We start from the raw sequence: 20,778 nt of genomic DNA, 5'->3' as shown, positions 1-20,778 counted from the left end.
ATTTTTCAACTACTTTTGACCAAAGGTTATGAGCGTATTGTGCATCTCCCATTAGTTTAGGCAAAAAAAGTAATTGCATCAATGTATGGTATTTTTCGAAGTTTGGTTGTACATGTCATATTTTTGTTTGGCTGTAAAGATACTTTTAATCTAAAAATGGTTAGTGACTTGCCCTGCAATTGGCTGGTAACCAGTTCAGAGTGCCCCCCGTCTACTGTCCGAAGTCAGCTGGGATAGGCTCCAGCAAGCTTGCCACCTTTGTGAGGATAAGCGGCTCTAGAAAATCGATGGATGGATGGTTAGTGACTTGTAAGCTGCATCCAGTGCCTGTTAGTTTTCACAAGGCTTCGACAGATGATCTGCAGGCCTGATAAGAATTGCTGACCTCAAGGCCGTAAAAGAGAATATACCTTCATCAGTGTGTTTACGACTCAGGAAGAAAACGACAAACTTGATCACATTAGAAGTGGTAAGGGCATGTGTATTTACCCATCTGTTAAATTGAACCGGACCAGTGACCAATGACACATGCAAACAATTTGGTTAAGATTTCTAACAGATGTAAAGTGTCTTGACAATATGTGACATTCCCAATCTACATTCTGTTGTTGACTGTTTACATCTTGCAATCCTTCACAGCGCTTCTCTGCGCATTGTTCTTTTTTTATGAAAAAAAAAAGACAAAGCGTGAAGTAGCGAGGGAACACTGTAAAACTATTCTGAATCTTTGCCTAAATCCTGACTCAATGTAAATGTAAAAGTCCATTATAGCGCACGGACTGTTTCTCATCAAATTTACACTATCTACTTTAAGCGTACTGCATCTGATAGCAAAATGCTGAGTGTAAAAGTCAAACGTATGGAACAGCACTCCTAATGAGAGGGTGACCACAATCTAGCAGCAACGACACTGTACGTATATTGTATACTCACTGTCACAATACAGTACAACGTCTTAGCCCCTTTGCACACAAAGACAATGTCGGCAGTCGTAACTCGTTGGAACATCGCAGTTGGGCTTGGAACGTCATAAAAGGGTTTTTGGTCGATTCAGCAGGTTGAATCAGGTTGGGGCTGTCTGAAGAATCTTCACTCTGAGTGGCTGTTTAGCTTGAGGGGGTCTTATGCTTCCATCAGACCGCAGGCTAATCTGGTTCCATTCATTCCTCCTCAAATCCGATGATGGCTGTCCACACTGTTATTAATTTCTCACTGGTGGCTCTGTTCAAGCTGAACCATGCTATTGAGTCATCTGACGGGTTGTATAGCATTGACATCAAAAAGAGGGTTTTGTCCAGCACATATACCGTACTCGTTGATGTCATATACCGGTAGTTGCGACATTGGCAATGTAGCGTTTGAAAAGTCCACACTGACCCCAGTGCACTAGTCCATGATAGGGTGACTTCAGAGAGGCAGAGTGTGCTCCACTCCCGTGAATTTAATATTTTTTAATCAGCAGCTCATGCTCGAGCTGCTTCCCATCTGTATTGCTTGACACCATGTCCCAAGTTATGGTGTCCAGTGTAGCAAAGGTGTTAGCATAATGTGGTTACACTCTAAAAATGGTATTCCCTGCCCCTGCAACCTGCATTTACATGCAGCTATTCTGACTTTGGTTGATCAAAAAAATTATAAAATACGCCTACTTGTAATGTGCTCAAGTACTAGTTGTTTCTTTTTGGTTCTTTGATTGAGCTTTTCTATGATAGATAGATAGATAGATAGATAGATAGATACTTTATTCATCCCCGTAGGGAAATTCACATTACCAGCAGTATCCTCAAGTCGAGATATAAAATATGAGAAATAAAGTACACAAGATACACATAAGTCCAGTACAGAAGTATACTTAAGGTGCTTGTTAACAGTGTAAACAGAATAGTGTGAATCGTTGGAGTCTAGTGCAAGTATAATTAAGGTGCTTGTATAAAGTGAATAGTGCAGTGCAGAGTATGAGGTTTAGAGTTTAGTGTGAGCTTTTACTGCCCCGGGTGGAGTTGAAGAGCCTCATGGCATGGGGGAGGAATGATCTCCTCAGCCTGTCCGTGGAGCAGGACAGTGACAGCAATCTGTCACTGAAGCAGCTCCTCTGTCTGTGGATGATGCTGTGTAGTGGATGCGTTGGATTGTCCATGATTGATAGCAGCTTGTTTAGCGCTCGTCGCTCAGCCACAGTTGTCAGACTGTCCAGCTCTGTGCCCACAACCGAGCCCGCCTTCCTCACCAGTTTATCCAGACGCGAGGCGTCCTTCTTCTTGGTGCTGCCTCCCCAGCACACTACTGCGTAGAGGAGGGCGCTCGCCACAACAGTCTGGTAGAACATCTGCAGGAGCTTTTTGCAGATGTTGAAGGACGCCAGCCTTCTGAGGAAGTACAGTCGGCTCTGTCCTTTCCTGCACAGAGCTTCTGTGTTGGTAGTCCAATCCAGTTTATTGTCCAGCTGCACACCCAGGTATTTGTAGGTCTGGACAAACTCTACACATTCTCCTTTGATGGTTACTGGTTCCGGATGGGGTTTAGGCCTCCTGAAGTCCACCACCATCTCCCTGGTCTTGGTGGTGTTCAGGTGCAGATGGTTAGCGTCGCTCCATGAGACAAAGTCCTGGATCAGTTTCCTGTACTCCCCCTCCTGCCCACTCCTGATACATCCCACGATAGCAGTGTCGTCTGCAAACTTCTGCACGTGGCAGGACTCAGAGTTGTACTGGAAGTCTGACGTATACAGGGTGAACAGGACAGGAGACAGCACGGTCCCCTGTGGCGCTCCTGTGCTGCTGACAACAGTGTCGGACGTACAGCCCCCCAGTCTCACGTACTGGGGTCTGCCTGTCAGGTAGTCCGTAATCCATGCCACAAGGTGTGAGCCTACTCCCATCTCTGTCAGTTTACCACTGAGCAGCAGAGGCTGTATGGTGTTGAAGGCGCTGGAGAAGTCCAAAAAAGTAATCCTCACTGCACCACTGCCACTGTCCAGGTGAGAGAGGGATCGGTGTAGCATATAGATTATAGCGTCCTCCACTCCTACCTTCTCCTGGTAGGCAAACTGCAGGGGGTCAGTGGCATGGCGGACCTGTGGCCTCAGGTGGTGTAGCAGCAACCGCTCCATGGTCTTCATCACGTGTGATGTCAGGGCGACCGGCCTGAAGTCGTTGAGCTCCTCCGGTCGTGGTTTCTTTGGGACTGGGATAATGCAGGATGTCTTCCACAGCTGGGGGACCCTCCCCCGTTGCAGGCTCAGGTTGAAGATGCGCTGTAGAGGGTCTCCCAGCTCCAACGCACAAGCCTTCAGCAGTCGCGGGGATACTCCATCTGGACCTGCTGCCTTGTTGGGTCGCAGCCTCCTCAGCTCTCCACACACCTGGGCTGCAGTGATCTTGGGTGGGGGGGGGATGTCCTCCTCTGTGCTGGTGTCTAGGGGGGGAGGGTGAGCTAGGAGGGAAGCTGCAGTACTCCGGGGTGGGAACGAGTGGGGGTGGTCAAACCTGTTGAAAAAGTTATTCAGCTGGTTGACTCTCCCCCTATCTCCTTCCATGGCAGCACCCCGCTTTGTGCTGCAGCCGGTGATAGTCTTCATTCCATCCCACACCTCCTTTATGCTGTTGTTCTGCAGCTTCCGCTCCAATTTCCTCCTGTACTGCTCCTTCGCCTCCCGGAACAACTTCCGGCGCCGTCGCGAGTGGTAGCCTTTCCAGCAGCTCCGTGTTATTTTGTGTTACTTTTCGTTCTTTTTCTATGGATATGGACTTTAATTCTATGGATATGGACTTTAACGCACAGAAACGCGTTTACACGAGAAAGCAACTCCTTGCCCTGAAAAAGTCCCGTGCCGGTGAGATCCCACATTTACCTGACGAGGTAAGGAGACCTTATCGTGGCTGCAGAGCTGGAGCCAAGCTAAAGGCTAAGCGGCTAGCGGCGAAGTGGCGATACAAGCCTTCTGTCCCGTCTGTGATCATGGGAAATGTGAACTCACTACCAAACAAGACCGACGAACTGGCTGCGCTGGTGAAAAATATCAGAGCCTACAGGGAGTGCAGTTTGCTGTGCTTTACTGAAACGTGGCTCACGGCTAGCATCCCGGACGCCAACGTGGAGCTACCCGGCTTCAGCACAGTTAGGGCAGACAGAGACACAAAAGCCTGCGGGAAACGGAAAGGAGGCGGACTCGCTATGTACGTGAATACAAGATGGTGTAATCCCGGACATATAAATACAAAGATTTCCACCTGCTGCAGGGACATCGAACTTTTGGCCGTAAGTTTGCGTCCCTATTACTTGCCTAGAGAGTTCGGAACCGCCATTGTGGTCATTGTTTACATCCCACCGCGCGCCAACGCGGACGTAGCGTGTGACGTCATCCACTCCGCTGTGGCTAAACTACAAACACAGCACCCCGAGGCCATTCTGTTAATCACTGGGGACTTCAATCATGTGACTCTGGACAAAACATTACCTGCTTTCTTCCAGTATGTGGACTGTAACACCAGGGGAAATAGGACCATTGACCTGCTGTATGCAAACATTAAGGATGCATACAGTGCTACTCCACTGCCTGCACTGGGGAAAGCAGACCATAACCTCATTCTGCTTCAGCCCCACTACAAACCAAAAGTGAGGAGGCTACCAGCAACCACACGCTCATTCAGGAAGTGGTCTACTGAGGCAGAGCAGGCTCTGAGAGACTGCTTTGAATCTACAGACTGGGATGTACTGCAGGGGTCACATGGGGGAGACATTGAGGAGGTGGCAAACTGCACTACAGACTACATCAACTTCTGCATGGACACTGTTGTTCCTGTAAGAACTGTTCGCTGCTATGCTAACAATAAGCCCTGGATCACGAGCGACATCAAAGGCCTTCTGAACCAGAAGAAGAGGGCCTTTAAAGACGGTGATCAGCAGGAGCTAAAGCGGGTGCAGAGGGAGTGGACAGTATGTGTTTTTAAACTGTGATAGTGGTCATTGAATGAATCTCAAATAAATTGCCAAATGTGAGTAATTGCTTTTGTTTTGCTTTTCCATGAGAAAAAGAACACACACAGGTGTGTTCTTAATGTTTTTAATGAAATCAAAGAATACTAAGCGTAGCACTGTGACACGGCTTCTAGTTTCCCACTCAATGTATGTTCGCTCCAGTGGCAGGGGATACTAATGGTGTAACTACATCAGTTAAAAAAATGGATTTCATGTGCTATATGACTGTTCAGACTACTAGAGAGCCATTTAGTTTCAAAATAATAAAAATCACAATTTGGCTGGCAGTTTAAAGGAGGCCTCGGAAAACAGTCTAGTGTAGTGGTTCTCAAATATTGCTTCCCTAGGCCCTGCATTTTCCTATTGCTGCAAAGTCACAAGCCACTTTGAAGAAGTTGAGAATATCAAGAAGAACGCTAACCTTTTTTTGTTAAAAAAAAAAGGGGAAATACGTGTTCCTTATATTACATTTTAAATGGATTTTCAACTTTGTTAAAAAAACATAAAAGATTGATTCTTTAATGCCCATCAACCAAAGACTGAGCTACCAGTTGAAAATCACAAATTTAGAATATGTTTGCTATAACAGTCCAGTTTCTACTGCAGCTGTTTCTACTGCAGCTTTGACTGTAAGCACTGTCAGTATAGTGTCAGCTCACTATTGCAATGCAATGTCCATCATAAACACCATCGTGGTACCCCATGCTCACTGAAATATCATCTTTCCTGGGAAGATTTTTAGGTGATCTATTTAATTGGTTTTAACAGTGAATAGGCAAGTCTGAACTTTGAGTGATGCATATTTAAGTGCAAGAAGAATTCATATAGTCACTGTAGCGGCGTAGTGTTTGTGGACCTCTTTTCGTCCCAACAATGACACCCATCTGCTGTGATGCGTTTAAGCTAAAACACTAAACTGACAATGAGTAATAATAAAGCAAGCTGATTGAAGTGCTTTCAAGGGCAATTGTGGATTTTAGTAGATAAAAAAAGAAAATTGATGCACACACAGTCTACTCGAAGACTTTGTTAACTACTCCAATTTTGCTCATCCAGACTTCACTCACATTTTCCTTTTTATATTAAACTACCATAATTCATGGATGAGACTTACCGTGTGCTTGTGCGGCCGAGCTGTGCGAGTAGCCAAGGGCCAGCAGTGCCGTCTCCACCAACTGGGAGAAGAGAATGTCCTTCCGCACCAGAACAAACTCTGCGTGCTCCTCCCGTCCATCACATCCGTCGGCCTGGATCCCTCCATCTGCCTGCTCCACCACACAGAAGACGGGAATCATCAGACCTAAAAAAAAAATAAAACAAATATTATTAAGCTTTTCGAAACTTTTATTTCAGTTATCACAAAAAATGCACAAAAGAAATAGTTGTGACAGCTACTACATTATACACGCAATGAATTGGAAGTGGAATTGGAAAATTGGTTTTGATTTAAACAACCCAAGTTGAAATATTGGACTTATTAAAATGTCATCCTTCAATCATATGACACCCATGTATAGAAACAAACTGATTCATCTTTTAAGAAAAATGCACACCACATATAAATTGGTGTAAATCTGTTTAATTTTGATATGTTATTTCTTTGCTTCAGGCATTTTTGATGTGTTAATAAACAGTTTTGATTTTGTATAGAGTTTAGTTGTCATGTCTTGACCCCAGTTGACAGTGTCTTATTTAGTTGGATTGCATCCTTCTGTGCTTGTGTCAACCAATCAGATCCCTCAACCGCATGTGTCTTGTTTGGGTGTTCCTCAATGTCTCGGGTATTCCTCAATGTCTCGTCAGTTTGCCTTGTATTTAGTTCCCTGCTTATTTTCAGTTCTTATCGGTCATTTGTCCCGGTCTTGCTGTTCAGTGCCTTCTTCCCAGTTTTAGTGTTTAGTATTTTTGCACACTATTGTTTTGGACTTTGTTAATCTAGTGATTTTGTTCTTCCAAGGGAAGTGATGCATTAATGAGGCCTCCTGAAGCATATCAACACATGGGTAAACTGTGTTGACACTGTGTTGGCATTGTGTCATTACACTGATCTTATTTGCATTGCATCCAACCGTTACACAATATTATTTATTCTTGTATGTTATCTTGTATTCTTTCTATTTCAATCCAAGTTTAAAATAGCTTTCAAGTATGTATTCAATAAATACTACGAACAATATGAAAATCAGTGAAATTGTCATGAATGTGGAATGGTGATGATGTTGTGTTGCAGGATACTTGTCTTTACAGCAATGCTTAGTGCAAAATATTTTGCTGTATGCATTTTCATTAAAAAAAAAAAAAAATCAGTGTTTTGTCGGTATTTTTTTTTCATTTTTTGAAGCTGCAAAAAAATTATATATGTATTAAATACTAAAGTCATGAATTATATCTACTACTTACCCTATTGATACATTTCCTATGCAAACCATGTGTGGCAAAATGTGATAGCTCATAAACTATTTTGGAATTGCCTCATTCAAGTATGGCGTTTTAAATAAAAATAATGCACTCGTACCTTTGTCTGTATCAATGCTTCCTAATTACGTCGCGCCAACTATAAAAAAGATTACTACGCATTAAAATGGTATAGTATACCTAAAACTATATCTTTTGAAAAAGCAATATAAATCCATTTTCAACAACTTGTATCTACTTTTTTTTACAGCGTTTATACGGGTTACAGGTTAGAGTAAAAGAAGACTGCTCCACTGTATATGAAGAGGTGGAAAGCGAGACAAATTATTAAGTGAAATTAATTACCGACGAAACATGTATTATTTGGAGAAAACAAAACAAACAAAAAACATAAAATCTCACAAGCTGTTCTTCCTCTTTTGGGATCACTATGTATCATCCTGACAAAGGGAAGAACTGAAAGATTTGTGATTCATTATGGAAAGACACACCCACTGACAGGTGCGCTTCTTTGTACAGTTTGGCGACTCAGTTATAGGTTACCGATTGAGAGACACAGCAGCTGTATTGGTCACGTGCTCCAATACAACTAGCTGTATCTGTTTTCTTCTTCTTTTCTTTCTTTCTTAAAGAGGTATGCACACCGCCATGGGGTTTCGCTTTATAAGCTCAACACATGCGGCAATGTGTTGCCGGGCTCGTCACTGTTTCCCCGTATGTTTTGTTTGCCTTCTTGACAGTCTTTCTGATTTCTGGCTTCCCTGCATGTGGGTCTTCAACTTCAATCCTGACAACTTAATGGAACCAAATGGAATCAATTCACTTGACATTGTACTGGTTTACTATTATCCCAAATGAATGCAACAATGCGGGCTATCATGTGGTGTGCAGATAGCAGTTGCAAACAAGAAAAGGAAAGGTGCAGGTTATTGTATTTTATAGATTTCTGTATTGTAACCCAATAATAGAGTAAGTGGATGCGTTCAGGCTGGGAATTTTGAGATCTTTTCCAAGAAAAATGTGACCTCTGATTTGAAAATGAGCGGAAATGGAGGGACAAATGTCAACCGTAATTAGCTGTGAATGTAGTATCAATGACAACTGTGGTGGAACTGCATAAGATCCAGTGATAATTCACCTTCAGGATGCTGTCTCAAGAAGTATAAATTTGTTTTAAGGATTGGGATTTAGGGCGCCTTGGTGGAGCAAGTGGTTAACACATCCGCCTCACAGTTAAGGGACCTGAGTTCAAATCCAGCTTGCGCCGGCCTTCCTGTGTGGAGTTTGCATATTCTCCCCAAGCCCATAATTGGCTGGCATCCCACTCAGGGAATGTCTCCTGCCTCGTCCCTGAATTCAGCTGGGATAGGCACCGGAAAGCCTGCGACCCTTGTGAGGATAAGCGGGCTTTAGATAATGGATTAATGGATATATTTTTCTAGTTGGAGCCATGAAGGGCCTGTTTCATGCAAAGTCAACTTTTTGGAGCTTAGAATGCTATTTACATACCAATGACAATCCAAATGTATTTTCCCCAACATTCTCATATAGTATCTTGGTGCATTTCTGCTCATTTCTGCACAAGTTCAGCGGTGAACTTGGACGACGTCATGGAAGGAAGATGGCAACCACATGATACAAGGCAGGGTTTCAAGGAGCCAAGGCATCTTAGTTCATAGAAGGATAGCAACCAGGAATGACTTGTGTTCCATAAGAAATTGACGGTAGAGATTATAGGCGTGGTAGAGACTTGACATCAAACCATAAGAACTAAACAGTGTGCAGTTCACCAATATGAGAACAGATTTCACTCTATCGAGTGAAATGCAAAGTTGGGCACGTCCCTGAAAGGCAATCAAGGGCTCGTGGCGTATCTAGCTTCGTCTCTTGTAAGCAACTCATTGCATCAGGCTCTCCCACGATGAAAAGGTGCAGCACATGGGGCCATTTTAACCATAAAATATGTTAAAAAAAACAAAAACCTTGTTTACCAAGAAAACATGTTCTTGTTGCTCTCTGCTTCCGTAAACGTCTTTCTGTATTTCTATCTTGATTAACTTTTCTTCTAATCCTAAAAGCCTTTTGTTGTGGAGCCACCTGTCAGCTGGCACTAGATGAAAGCTGTGTGTATGGACGTGATGGACTTGAGAGCGTTAGGCAGGGTCCCAGCACTAATAATGCAACGTCGCATTAGCCCCCACCCCACTCACCTCACTTCAGCTCCATCCCGCTCATTGTTTTAATCAGTCAATTCCGATATTTCTATTTCCTCCTCATTAATCACTCCACTCGCGGGCCCTCCAGGCGCTCATGGAGTGAATTACACACCAGAGCGCTGTGCCAATTGGAGTAAGTGAATTTTTCCCCAACAGGGAAATATAACTGTCAACACGCTCTCTCTCGTTCTCTCTTTCTTTCTCTCTCTCTATCTATCTCTCTCTCTCTTATTTTCAGTCCTTGCTCTCTGGTTTGGATGATGCGAAGCGGCCTCAAACCTCTAATCCCTCTAATATGTATGAGGGGGGTTTAAAATAAGAAGTGTATGTGTGTGTGTGTGTGTGTGTGTGTGTGTTTGTATGTGTGTGCGTGTCTCTGCTGCGGCTCCGTGGTTTTGGCTGAGACACGTCGAGTTTCCTGTCTTCAAGGAAGACGCCGTCATTCTTCCTGAATCGGGAAACCCCTTCCTTCTTCCTTCCTCCTTCATCGTCACCTCTTGCCCCTTCCTTACCACCCCATTTCAGCTCCTCCTTGCTTAGATAACCTCTTCAACCCATGGTGAAAACCGCTACGTCCCCACAAAACTGCTCAATTTTATGTTTGTCGTTCCAGCAAAAGAACCCCAGGAATGTTATATGATAAATATTGGGGAGGAGCGCCCAAATGTATAAATATCCTTCTAATTTTAGCGTGAGTCAAAAGGAAAAGGACTCTTTGGGATGAAACTTGGGGCAAACATATGGCAGCAGCATGCACATGTGCATAAATAAGAATGATTCTGCCCATGAACTCTGGATCGATAGCCCACAGCCGTTCATGTAAATCTTGCGTATATGATGCAATCATCTTTATTTGCTAAGCGCCTTCCTCATCACATTATAGTGTTAAATGTAACCGTTTCTCTGCCTTCATGGCATCCTGAGTTCAAAGGTCAAATGAAAGGTCAAAATACAGTGCAAACGCAAAGGTAGAAACATAATCATCAGATTTGTAGAAACTCTAATATCAAAGGAACATTGAAAGAAAGTATTTTTATAACCCATCAAGTTTCCAGGTCATTTAACTTGTATTGACCATTGAATGATGGGAATTCAAATTCTGAAGTCCTACAACTTAAAAGGCATGATGTTCTGAGTACTTGGATTGTATTTCAGCACCTGAGCAGCATTTGACTTGAATTTCTACTGTATGACAGTTTGAAGGGTAAATCTTTATCATATGTAAGTAAAATGATTATTTCCTCCATTTTTTTTTTTTTATTAAATACAAAGAAAAAAGTGGAAAATGTACAGTGCCCACCACGTTGCTTACCTCCAAGGGGTCTGAGTGGCACCCCATTCTGCCGTAAGCGCGGCGCCGTGGGGCTGCCGTTGAGTTCCATGCGGCCCTTTTTGCCTGGCGGGGGCACGCTGCCGAGGTCCGGACTGCCCCCTCTGCACTCGGGACTGTCCTGCGTGACGGGACTCTCCCCTCCTCTCTCCATCCTCTTCCAGACCCCCAGTGGAGCTCCAGCCAGAGAGAAAGAGGCTAAGGGCAAACACAAAGCAGAATATGAAATCATACTATCATTTTCACAACATCCTTACCTGCAAATAACATTTATGTGGCTGACTGATGGCTGTAATTTATGAAAAATTTTAACCTAATTTGACAATCTTTGTATTTAAAAATCCACAAATGTTTTTGATAATGCTCCGTGTCACCCCACTTCAATATGAAGCATACATACAGCATACTGGGAAAACTGGGAAGTATGTTCTGTAGTTGTGGATTTTTACACTTGTTTTGCAAAAAAATGTGTTTGACAAGTTTTCTTGTTTCGTGATTATTCTAAATTGCTTTTTGGCTAGCTCGGGCTCATGACAGCATTCATTGACTTAAGATGATTTTGACGTGACAACAAATGGAAGGAAAATACATTTGTATACGATCAAGTCACAGTTATCGTTTTTAAAACTTGAATTAAGAGAAAGCTTGGTGGGAAAAGCCACTCTCCAGGAAAACACGAGACAGAATGGTTGGGTTGAATGCGCCGATCCTGTTCACACTGTAGAGCACCCTTGATGTTTTCAACTTGGATTAATTTTGCATCTTAGCAGTTCCTGAAGTTTGAACTTTTTTTATTCATGTATTTATTTATTATTTTACATAAGTCTACATGTAAGTCTAGTTTGAAACCACGGATCTAAGTAAACACTGAAAACATGCTTAAGCTTTACAAAACATTACATTTAAATACTGCAATTTGAAACAATAAAAACAAAGAATGTATTTCATTAAAAATATCTGCTACTAAATATGTCACAAAACCATTCTTTGGGTTTTAGCTATAAACCTTTTTTTTTTCAAAGTTCTCTCAAATACATAAATTGTCAATTAATCATCCCCATCTGACCAACTGATGGGTTTTTTTTTTTTCAAATTCTAAGTTTCTCAGCATTTGTTTTTCATAAACTTTTGTCTGTTTTTCTTAACTTGGTTATCGTCTTTTTATCAGAGTTCATCTTAAACTTCGCATCATCAATGATTGGCCATACTGTACTTTGTTTTGACAGGCTGCAACTGAGCTTCCATTTCAAAATGGCAAACTCAATGAGGAGAACCGAAGACTTTTTTTAAAAATATTATGTTCATTTGTATGGACATTGTCAAGGAAGCATGAGAAATGGGACAGAAACTTAACAGAACAGCAGTACAAATAAACTGTCAAATGTGTGTGTGTGTGTGTGCGTGTGTTTGTGTGAGTGTGTGTGTCTAATAGAGGCTAATGCATTAGAAACTGTGCCAAGTCTGACACAGCTTGCTTAGGGCAAAATGGATGTCTCTTATTTACACTGGGTTAGGCCCCTGGACAATATCTCCTGGCATGTGTGGTAAAGGGGAAGGGGTGAGCAAGATAAGAAGCGCTGAGTGAGTGAGAGAGCGGGAGAAAGGGAGCATGGACTTGTATTTGTCTATTTGAGGGTAGAAATAAAAATTGAGAGGGTGACAACACACCGGGCGTCTCTGCTGACAGCCTTTTTCCATTGATTCGTCAGAGAAAATGAGAATGCATGCTTATTGTTTGAACTGAATGATTATTTGATTAGAAAGTGCTCTATCTACACTTTCCTGTCCCTCTGCACTTTTTCATGCACCAGCTGTCCAAACCCTGTGTGGAAAAACAATTGCCTCAGCTAATTTTAATCAGCCAATTTGTTTAATGAAAAATGTTCCATTTATAAATGTATTTCATAGATAAAGTTTATAATTATAATTTATTCATTTTGTATACATGGTGGAGAAATTGATGGGTCCAATTAAACAATGACACATACGCCTATAATACATATTTAGAAATGCTGCATAGGCTTTCCCCATAGATGTCAAAATAGCCAACAACACAAACTCTATGATTATAGAAATTAATACTACATGGTGACTAAATATTAAGTTCAAATGTACAGCAAAAAGTCCTTTCCTAATCAGTTTCTCCTCGTGCCCGCATGGGTTTCCTCCCTGTTGTCCTTAAGTGTGATTGTGAGTGTGAATGATTGTTTGTCTTTGTGTGCTTTGAAATTGGCTGGCAACCAGTTTGGGTGTTCCCCGCCTCGTGTTTGAAGACAGCTGGGATAGGCACCAGTACGCTAGTGAACCAAATAAGGATAAGCGACTATAGAAAATGGATGGCTAAATGGACAATCCACATATTAAAGGTAAAGAGAAAAGATCACAGCTGTTGTTGAAAAATGAGCATGGCTTGCCTTTTATTTTTATATTTTATGTGTTGTTTTTGTTTTTTTTTTTAATGTGGAAGGAAGCTAGAATGCTTGGAGAGAACCCATGAAGGCTCGAGCAGAACATGCAAACTTCACACAGGAAGGCCGGAGTTAACGCAGGACTCTGAACTGCGAGGCAGACATGCTACCCACTCTTCCTCCAAGCCGTTCTATCCGTATAGATGTATAGTATACATGTATATCTCTTTGAAGTTATTGTACACGTTGCATTTTAATGTTTGTAAAGATGGGTTTACACTACAATATGAGCCCTTACAACTATGTCAAACTACCTATTAATGAAAAAAGTTCTCAGAGTAAGATGTCATATAGAGCCAGAATGGATTATCCCTGCCAGGATTGTCATAAGCTTTAGTTAATGAAGAAACCAACTGAGACTTTCTATTCCGAAGTCAAAACTTGGAGTTTGCATCAATGTCATCTAGAACAGGCCCCGACCTGTTACAGATGCCTATCAAGAGCTAGCTAGCTAGTTGTTGCCGACATCTCGCCATCTAACCTGCACACATTATCATCATCAACATTATCCAGCATCGTGGTCTCTAATCTCTCAACAATGATGTCACCTTTTGGTATTTGACCCAGTAGATAAAAACTGTAGAGATTTAAAAACAAAGTGTACGCAAGTGTGTTGTTCTTGCTTTTAAACTTAACCAAACTACAATTTCTAGCTGGTTTTCTAGCACCACGGGTCTGAAAAGCAGTGGCATCAGATACCCACCCGGAAGTCTTTCAGCTCAGTAAAATGACAAGAAGAAGAGTGTAAAATCACAACAATATTACAAATATATTGTCTTGGATTGGCACACTTACAAAGTAAGATAACATCTTTTCTCGCAGTCTGCTACTGCTACTACTACTGACTTTCTTTTTAATTTTTTTATTTTCCATCATTCTGGATGCTGTGTGACACCACAGTGCCTCACACCAGACAGTTTTGTTGCGACAAACATATATCTGGAGAGCACTCGGGATCCCCATTGAAAGTCCTGGTCATCTCGACTCCGCCACACATTACAAACACATTCATGTTTGTGTACGGTTTGGTTTGGTTTTGGCCTTGAGGCTTGAGTTAATTGAGATTTTTTGAATTAATAAGAAATGTACCTCAAACCACATTATTACCCTGACAAGACTGTTTGCGTATTGTCAAAATTAGACACACCCTGACACCTCATTTTACCTGCAAAATTGTTGCGTCACCACAGACCTTCGCCTGTGTCAAGATGTTACGACACAATCTGATTCCAGGGAAATAATAATGTTAATTTATCTGTGCGATATTACCCAAACATCCAGCAACTGATAATAATGGTAATCTGCACTTTATGTGCTGTGTTGAGCAACTTCTTTAGTACCATCTTTTTACGACTTGATAAGTGAATAATGGCATGTACGGGGCATCGATGAGGAAATCAAACAAGCTTTTCACAGTGCTGTGTTGTTGGGAGATCATTAAAGTTGTTAATAAAGCTGCGATAGGAGGCACTCTTATATATCTGCTGTAAGACAAATGATGTCCTTTTGATAAGCACAAACTCAGGACATTTTCCAGTTGCTTCAAGTGAAATGATCATCAATATATATATATATATATATATATATATATATATATATATATATATATATATATATATATATATATATATATATATATATATATATATATATATATATATATATATATATATATATATATATATATATATATATATAAGAGCATTTGTGGGTTTCATTATAATTCCTCTGAGGTTTTATTATGAGCTTAATTACTAGCATGTGGTGTGAAGATTCTCTCTTCATTTAGGGTTATAATTCCTTTTTGTGGGCTTTTGTTGACTAAAACACTTTGCAAATTTTGCTGACGTGTTCTGTTTGTCATGCTTGAAATTTGGTAAATGAGTATACTAACAAAAACATATCTCAAGAACTTGTGCCTGAAAAGACACAAGAGGTTTTGACACTCATTGGGTCATTTGGACAATTTTTAGTGATACTTGATATGCGAATGCTAATAGAGATTTTTGTTTCCAATTTCGACCAAATTTGAAAGTTGCATATCAACAGATGAATATTGAATTTTGCATTCTCAAAGTAAAACAAATACAAGCAGTCCAGAAAGTTGACCTGCCTGGAGAGTGAGAATAACAGGCATATACGTTTTATCATAGCCAAGCTAAACTGTGAGATTTTGTGTACAGTGATTCATTAGTTTCATATCAAGTCTCATATTCCTTCTTATACACCTAAAAGTAGAAAATCAATAATAGCTTTGACATAGTGAAGCCAAGAGTCAGAATTTACATAATAGGACAGAAAGCTTCCACAGAAGATGTTAAGTACAGAGTTGCCTCATCTCTTTCTATATGAGCCGCAATTGACACTTATCAATTATTAGATAGCAACGATAAAAGAAGCAGTCTTCCGTGAGCGAAATGCACTTTTATTGGATTATGGCGCTATTGGTTAATGCTTGTCTCTGCTGATAAAGTGAGGTGGGGCAAGAGGGGAGAGGACCATATTAAAGAGACATAAAAACAAAAGAGATCACATTATTGACCTTGTGTATGTTTTGGTGTTTTGTTCGTCCATAAAGCATACACACAAACATATATATATATATATATATATATATATATATATATATATATATATATATATATATATATATATATATATATATATATATATATATATATATATATATATATATATATATATATATATATACATATATACACACACACACACACACACACACACAGAGCTCAAAGATGAGAGCCCTTTTGTCCTCTCTGTCTCTTGCCTCCCTCTGTCTCTTTTGCTCTCTGTCTCTCTCTCTCCCACACACACAAACACACGCACACGCACAAACACACGCACGCACACACGCACACAGTGCTTCATTTCCCAAGGACCACACACATACTAAGTGGCACACGTGTGGACATACATACTGTACTCAATGCAGTCAAACAATATATAAAGTCAAATAGGTTAGAGAGAAAGTTACCGTAATTGTGTGGGGCACATACTGTACGTATACTTTATATAACTTTATTTGGAGCTGTGTGCACTAACGTTTAGTTTTGGACATTAATTTAGCCGTTGTTTCATTGTTGTGCTTGCAGTTCGCATTGATATACAGTACAATTATTGCCTATTCCTAAGCGCTATTGCCAGTCTTGGCTCTAAATCCACCAAAATATTGGTAACAACTTTGAGTACTGCTCACTTGTATACCTCAATGACATTGTTAAGAGAGCGTTTATATATATATATATATATATATATATATATATATATATATATATATATATATATATATATATATATTTGTATGCAATGGTGGTTGTTAAAAAGTGCTGTCTACCACTGAGTTGCAGAGGCAAAGTTTTCTGATACGCGAGTGTACTAGCGTGTCTCATGAATCGCACAAGGAAGGATGATGAGAAATAAGGTCTCAACCAGTTTGCCTGAATCGTTTATATCGGAGGTGTTAGTAGCAATAACTACATGAAATGAAACCGCGCTGTTGGGTCCCAAAGTGAAAGCTTGTTCAAGTTATACTATGAGTGAAATCTGTGTGTAGACTATTATAAGAATGTTATTATTATACTATTATGTTCGACTTGAAAGTCTCACACACTTACTGTGGAAAGACAGTTAAGAACAAACGTTTCTCTAGCTGCGTCTTACATGTATTAGTTTATTGTCATTTAAAAATAGTTTTAAAAATATTTTTCACAATTACAATGTATAGATTCTCTCATTGATTGGTTGGCGTTTCGCAAAAATAACTTCATGTTTACAAATGTGTGCTATTTATAATAATAATAATAATAATAATAATAATAATAATAATAATAATAATAATAATAATAATACTTGTTATCATTATTATTATCATTATCATTATCATTATCATTATCATTATCATTATTTTATTATTGTTGTCCATCAATTTTCTAGAGCTGCTTATGCTCACTAGGGTCGCGGGCCTACTGGTGCCTATCGCGGTTCACTATAGGCATTAGGTGAGGGACCCAGAACTGGTTGCCATCCAATTGCAGGGCAAACAGAGACATCCTATTATTATTATTATTATTATTATTATTATTATTATTATTATTATTATTATTATTATTATTATTATTAGTGTTAGTATTCGTGTTAGTATTAGTATTAGTATTGTTGCGTATTCTTGTGAGGTTTGATTTACAGGTTTATTTTTGATGAGAATGTTGGAGGAAGAGGGATTGAAATAGTAAAGAAACAATTTCCGTTTAGGTCAGGTAAATTTTTGTACGCATTTTGCTGCACGCAGAAAATGTATCTGTACGTTTGTTGTGTGAACTTGATATACAACTCGACTTTAAAAAAAATCGCTTGCACGATTAACTATTCAATTTGGAGGTTAAATTCATACATGGAGGCCTGCGGTCGTCTCGCAGATGTATGGGATGAAATTTATGATAGTAATTTCAGAGGAATCAGAATATCCTAATTAAAAATATTATTGTAAGGGTGTTGCGACGCTTTTACACAATCTTTATCCATAAACGCTCCATGCGTAATTGTGTGAAAAAAATTTTAATATTATTTTGCGCGTGTTTAACATGCATGGCAAATATCAAAATTAACTGGATAACCACTAACGGTCTCCAGTGTGAATGAAATATTAAATCAAATAGAAGGACGCACAGTATTTGTGCAGATATGAAATTTGTTTCAATTTTAACTACGATGCAAAAGACCTAAATCATAACTAAATAATAACTATTAGTATACGATAATTCGGCAATTTCTAATGGCGAGTGTTTTCATTTATTTATTTGTTTTCAAAACTATATTTTATATGAGGCTGACAATTTCCGAGTTTTGGTCTCTGTGTGTCAGTATACCGGCCCGATTGGTTCCGCTTTCGGGGGGCGCGGTGCAAGTGGTCGTGCATGCTGCATGCTGCATGCGGGCTGCAGGTCTGCGGCTATCGGTCTTCATACTCACGGTTCACGGCGTGTGTGTAGCGCTGCTGGCCGCCCAGGAGGTTCTGTCCATTGATCAGCAGTAGTGAATCCAGGGCTGGGCTTGGTTCGGTTTGGCACCCGGACGTATCGCACTCTGGTCGGGGATCCAAAAAAAGTTGCAAGTGCAGCTGAAGATGCGCGTCTTTTCGTCTTCGCGAACCGGAACCAAGCACTTTCGTCTTCTCTTTTGGGATTCAGAGTGGCGTAACCGAGCTGTGCATGGTCCGTGGGACTGAGCGAGGACACCAAGCGGAATGTGGAAACGCTTCGGATCGGCTTTGAAATCGGCCACTTTCAATGAGTGCCTGCGTGCGCGTCACTCACTCACTGAGTGAATGACTGAAGCTGGGAGGGAGGGAGGAGAAACACAAAGAGGGGAGGAGGGTGGGAGGGAGGGGGAGCGAGGCACTGAGGGGGCGTCGCTTCGCTTGTAGTCCATGAAAACAGTGAGGGGGCCGGATCTCATCATCTTTCTTTCTTTTTGTTTCGTGTGTTGCTAAAAACACATTGCGCACATACATCTCTGCACATCATTTTCATTATTTACATCCCTCAGCTCCCCACGGATTACGCGGCTACTTGTTACTATAAGAATGCTTTCCATTGTTTTTATTACGTTTTTGTTGCGTTTTCGTCTGCTCGTTATTCTAAATAAAAGTTGTCAACTTCATATCATCACTTTCTCACTTTCTTAATCCCTCTCCCCACCCACACATTTCATTCAGTCTATTCTGTAGTTTTATTTCAACTACTTTGTCTAACGACTTTAAGGTCTTCTGAAGTTTTTACCTTACCCTTGTCCTCCCGATAAAACGCTCTACAACATTTTTTTAATAGTAAAAAACTCTTCTATATTTTTTGATAGAAAAAAAGTAGGATTCAGTACAGTTTTTACATTGTACCATTCATATATTGATATTGAAGTTATAGATGCAACTTGATTTTCAGACTAATACTAATAGATGCCACTTTTTTTCAAATTGATACCAGTACAGAGCTCAACTCAACGCTTGAGTCACTGATACCGATATTAAGCACCGAAACGACTAGTAGTTTTGATTCACAAACGCTCTCAAACAATAACGACGGACAAAGAAAGACCAATGTGTTCCAATAATATTTCCTTAACATTTTAGGAAATTCTTTGTTACTTTTTATCATTCTCATTTGTTCTTAATTGAAACTGCTCCAAGGACCCGACCTTTATTCGTCTGCCATCACAAATATACAGATGTATCCCTGACACCTAGATGCAATTGGGCCTCGCACATCCCCGATTATTATTATTATTATTATTATTATTATTATTATTATTATTATTATTATTATTATTATTATTATTATTATTATTATTATTAGTCCGCCTTACAGTTCAAGGACCCGCGTTTAAATCCACGTTGCTTCGGCCTTCTTGTGTGGAGTTTGCATGTTCTCCCTGAGCCTGCGTCGGTTCTCTCTGGGCCCTCCGGCTTCCTCCCACATTCCAAAAACATGCATGCATGGCAGGTGTATTGGACATACACTAAATTGTCCTTAAGTGTGATTGGTTGCGTGTTTCTTCGTGCCCTGCAATTGGCTGGCATCCATTTCAGGTTCCCCCACCTAATAATAATAATAATAATAATAATAAGAATAATAATAATAATAATAATAATAATAATAATAATAATAATAATAATAATAATGATATTCTCGTTTCACAATACGATTTTTTATTTGCCTCTTCATTTTTAAAATGTTGTCAAATCTTTTGTTAGTCACTTTAAGCGTTCTTTTTGTTCTTGTTGATTTGCAAATGTATTAAGCTGTTCTGGTTGTAAATGCTTTTGGATAGTTGGTGTGAAGCGCATCGATTTGCTTTGTGCACCAAATGTGTTTGTTTAAATATGAATAAACTTGCCTTGCCACAAGCAGCCCTATGTTATCCAGCGCCTCCTCCTGACTAAAAATTGATGGACGGGTGTCACTATGCATGTGTCTGTGCTCTGCATTGTCAAGGGTAAGAAATGACGCGAAGAACATTTGACACTTTGAACTAAAGGTTCCTCTTCCTCCAAACCACACAAATGCATGTGAAAGACGATGATGATAATGATGTAGGCCACTACAAAACATTGTTTTTCCGTAAGTGCCCAAATTGATGTGCGTTATTTTTTTTCAGTCAATGGATGAAATGACACATAAAGATTTTTAACTTTAAGTTGCTCAAGCCTTGTTTATTTTACTCTTTGAGTAAACAATTTTTCAACAATGTCTGGAGGTTTTTCATCTCTCTTAACGTTTTTTCAAGTTAGCTGTGGGTTGTATTGTTCTAAATTATTGTTCACACTGCGTTAAAATGCTCTGAAATTCGGTTTTAAACC

At 40.1% G+C, this 20,778-nt stretch overlaps 1 protein-coding gene across 2 annotated transcripts in view; it reads right to left on the bottom strand.

The window, feature by feature from the left end:
* The window catches only part of LOC148424077 (DNA-binding protein SATB2-like), a 46,295-nt gene extending 27,566 nt beyond the window's left edge, over positions 1-18,729 (bottom strand). For both annotated transcript variants that reach the window (XM_088415880.1, XM_088415881.1), the window contains exons 1-3: positions 18,396-18,729; positions 10,921-11,136; positions 6,092-6,277 (exon numbers count right to left, since the gene is read on the bottom strand). In XM_088415880.1, the coding sequence (XP_088272006.1) occupies positions 6,092-6,277; positions 10,921-11,092 (358 nt within the window). In that variant the 5' untranslated portion in view covers positions 11,093-11,136; positions 18,396-18,729. The remainder of the gene's footprint in view (positions 1-6,091; positions 6,278-10,920; positions 11,137-18,395) is intronic.
* Positions 18,730-20,778: the final 2,049 nt, after the last annotated feature.

Source organism: Hippichthys cyanospilos, chromosome 5, assembly GCF_059441005.1.
Source record: "Hippichthys cyanospilos isolate Australia breed blue-spotted pipefish chromosome 5, RoL_Hcya_1.0, whole genome shotgun sequence".
NCBI classification, from domain to species: Eukaryota; Metazoa; Chordata; class Actinopteri; order Syngnathiformes; family Syngnathidae; genus Hippichthys; species Hippichthys cyanospilos.
The sequence above is the reverse complement of the archived record's forward strand: the minus strand, read 5'-3'. Positions and strand labels throughout refer to the sequence as shown.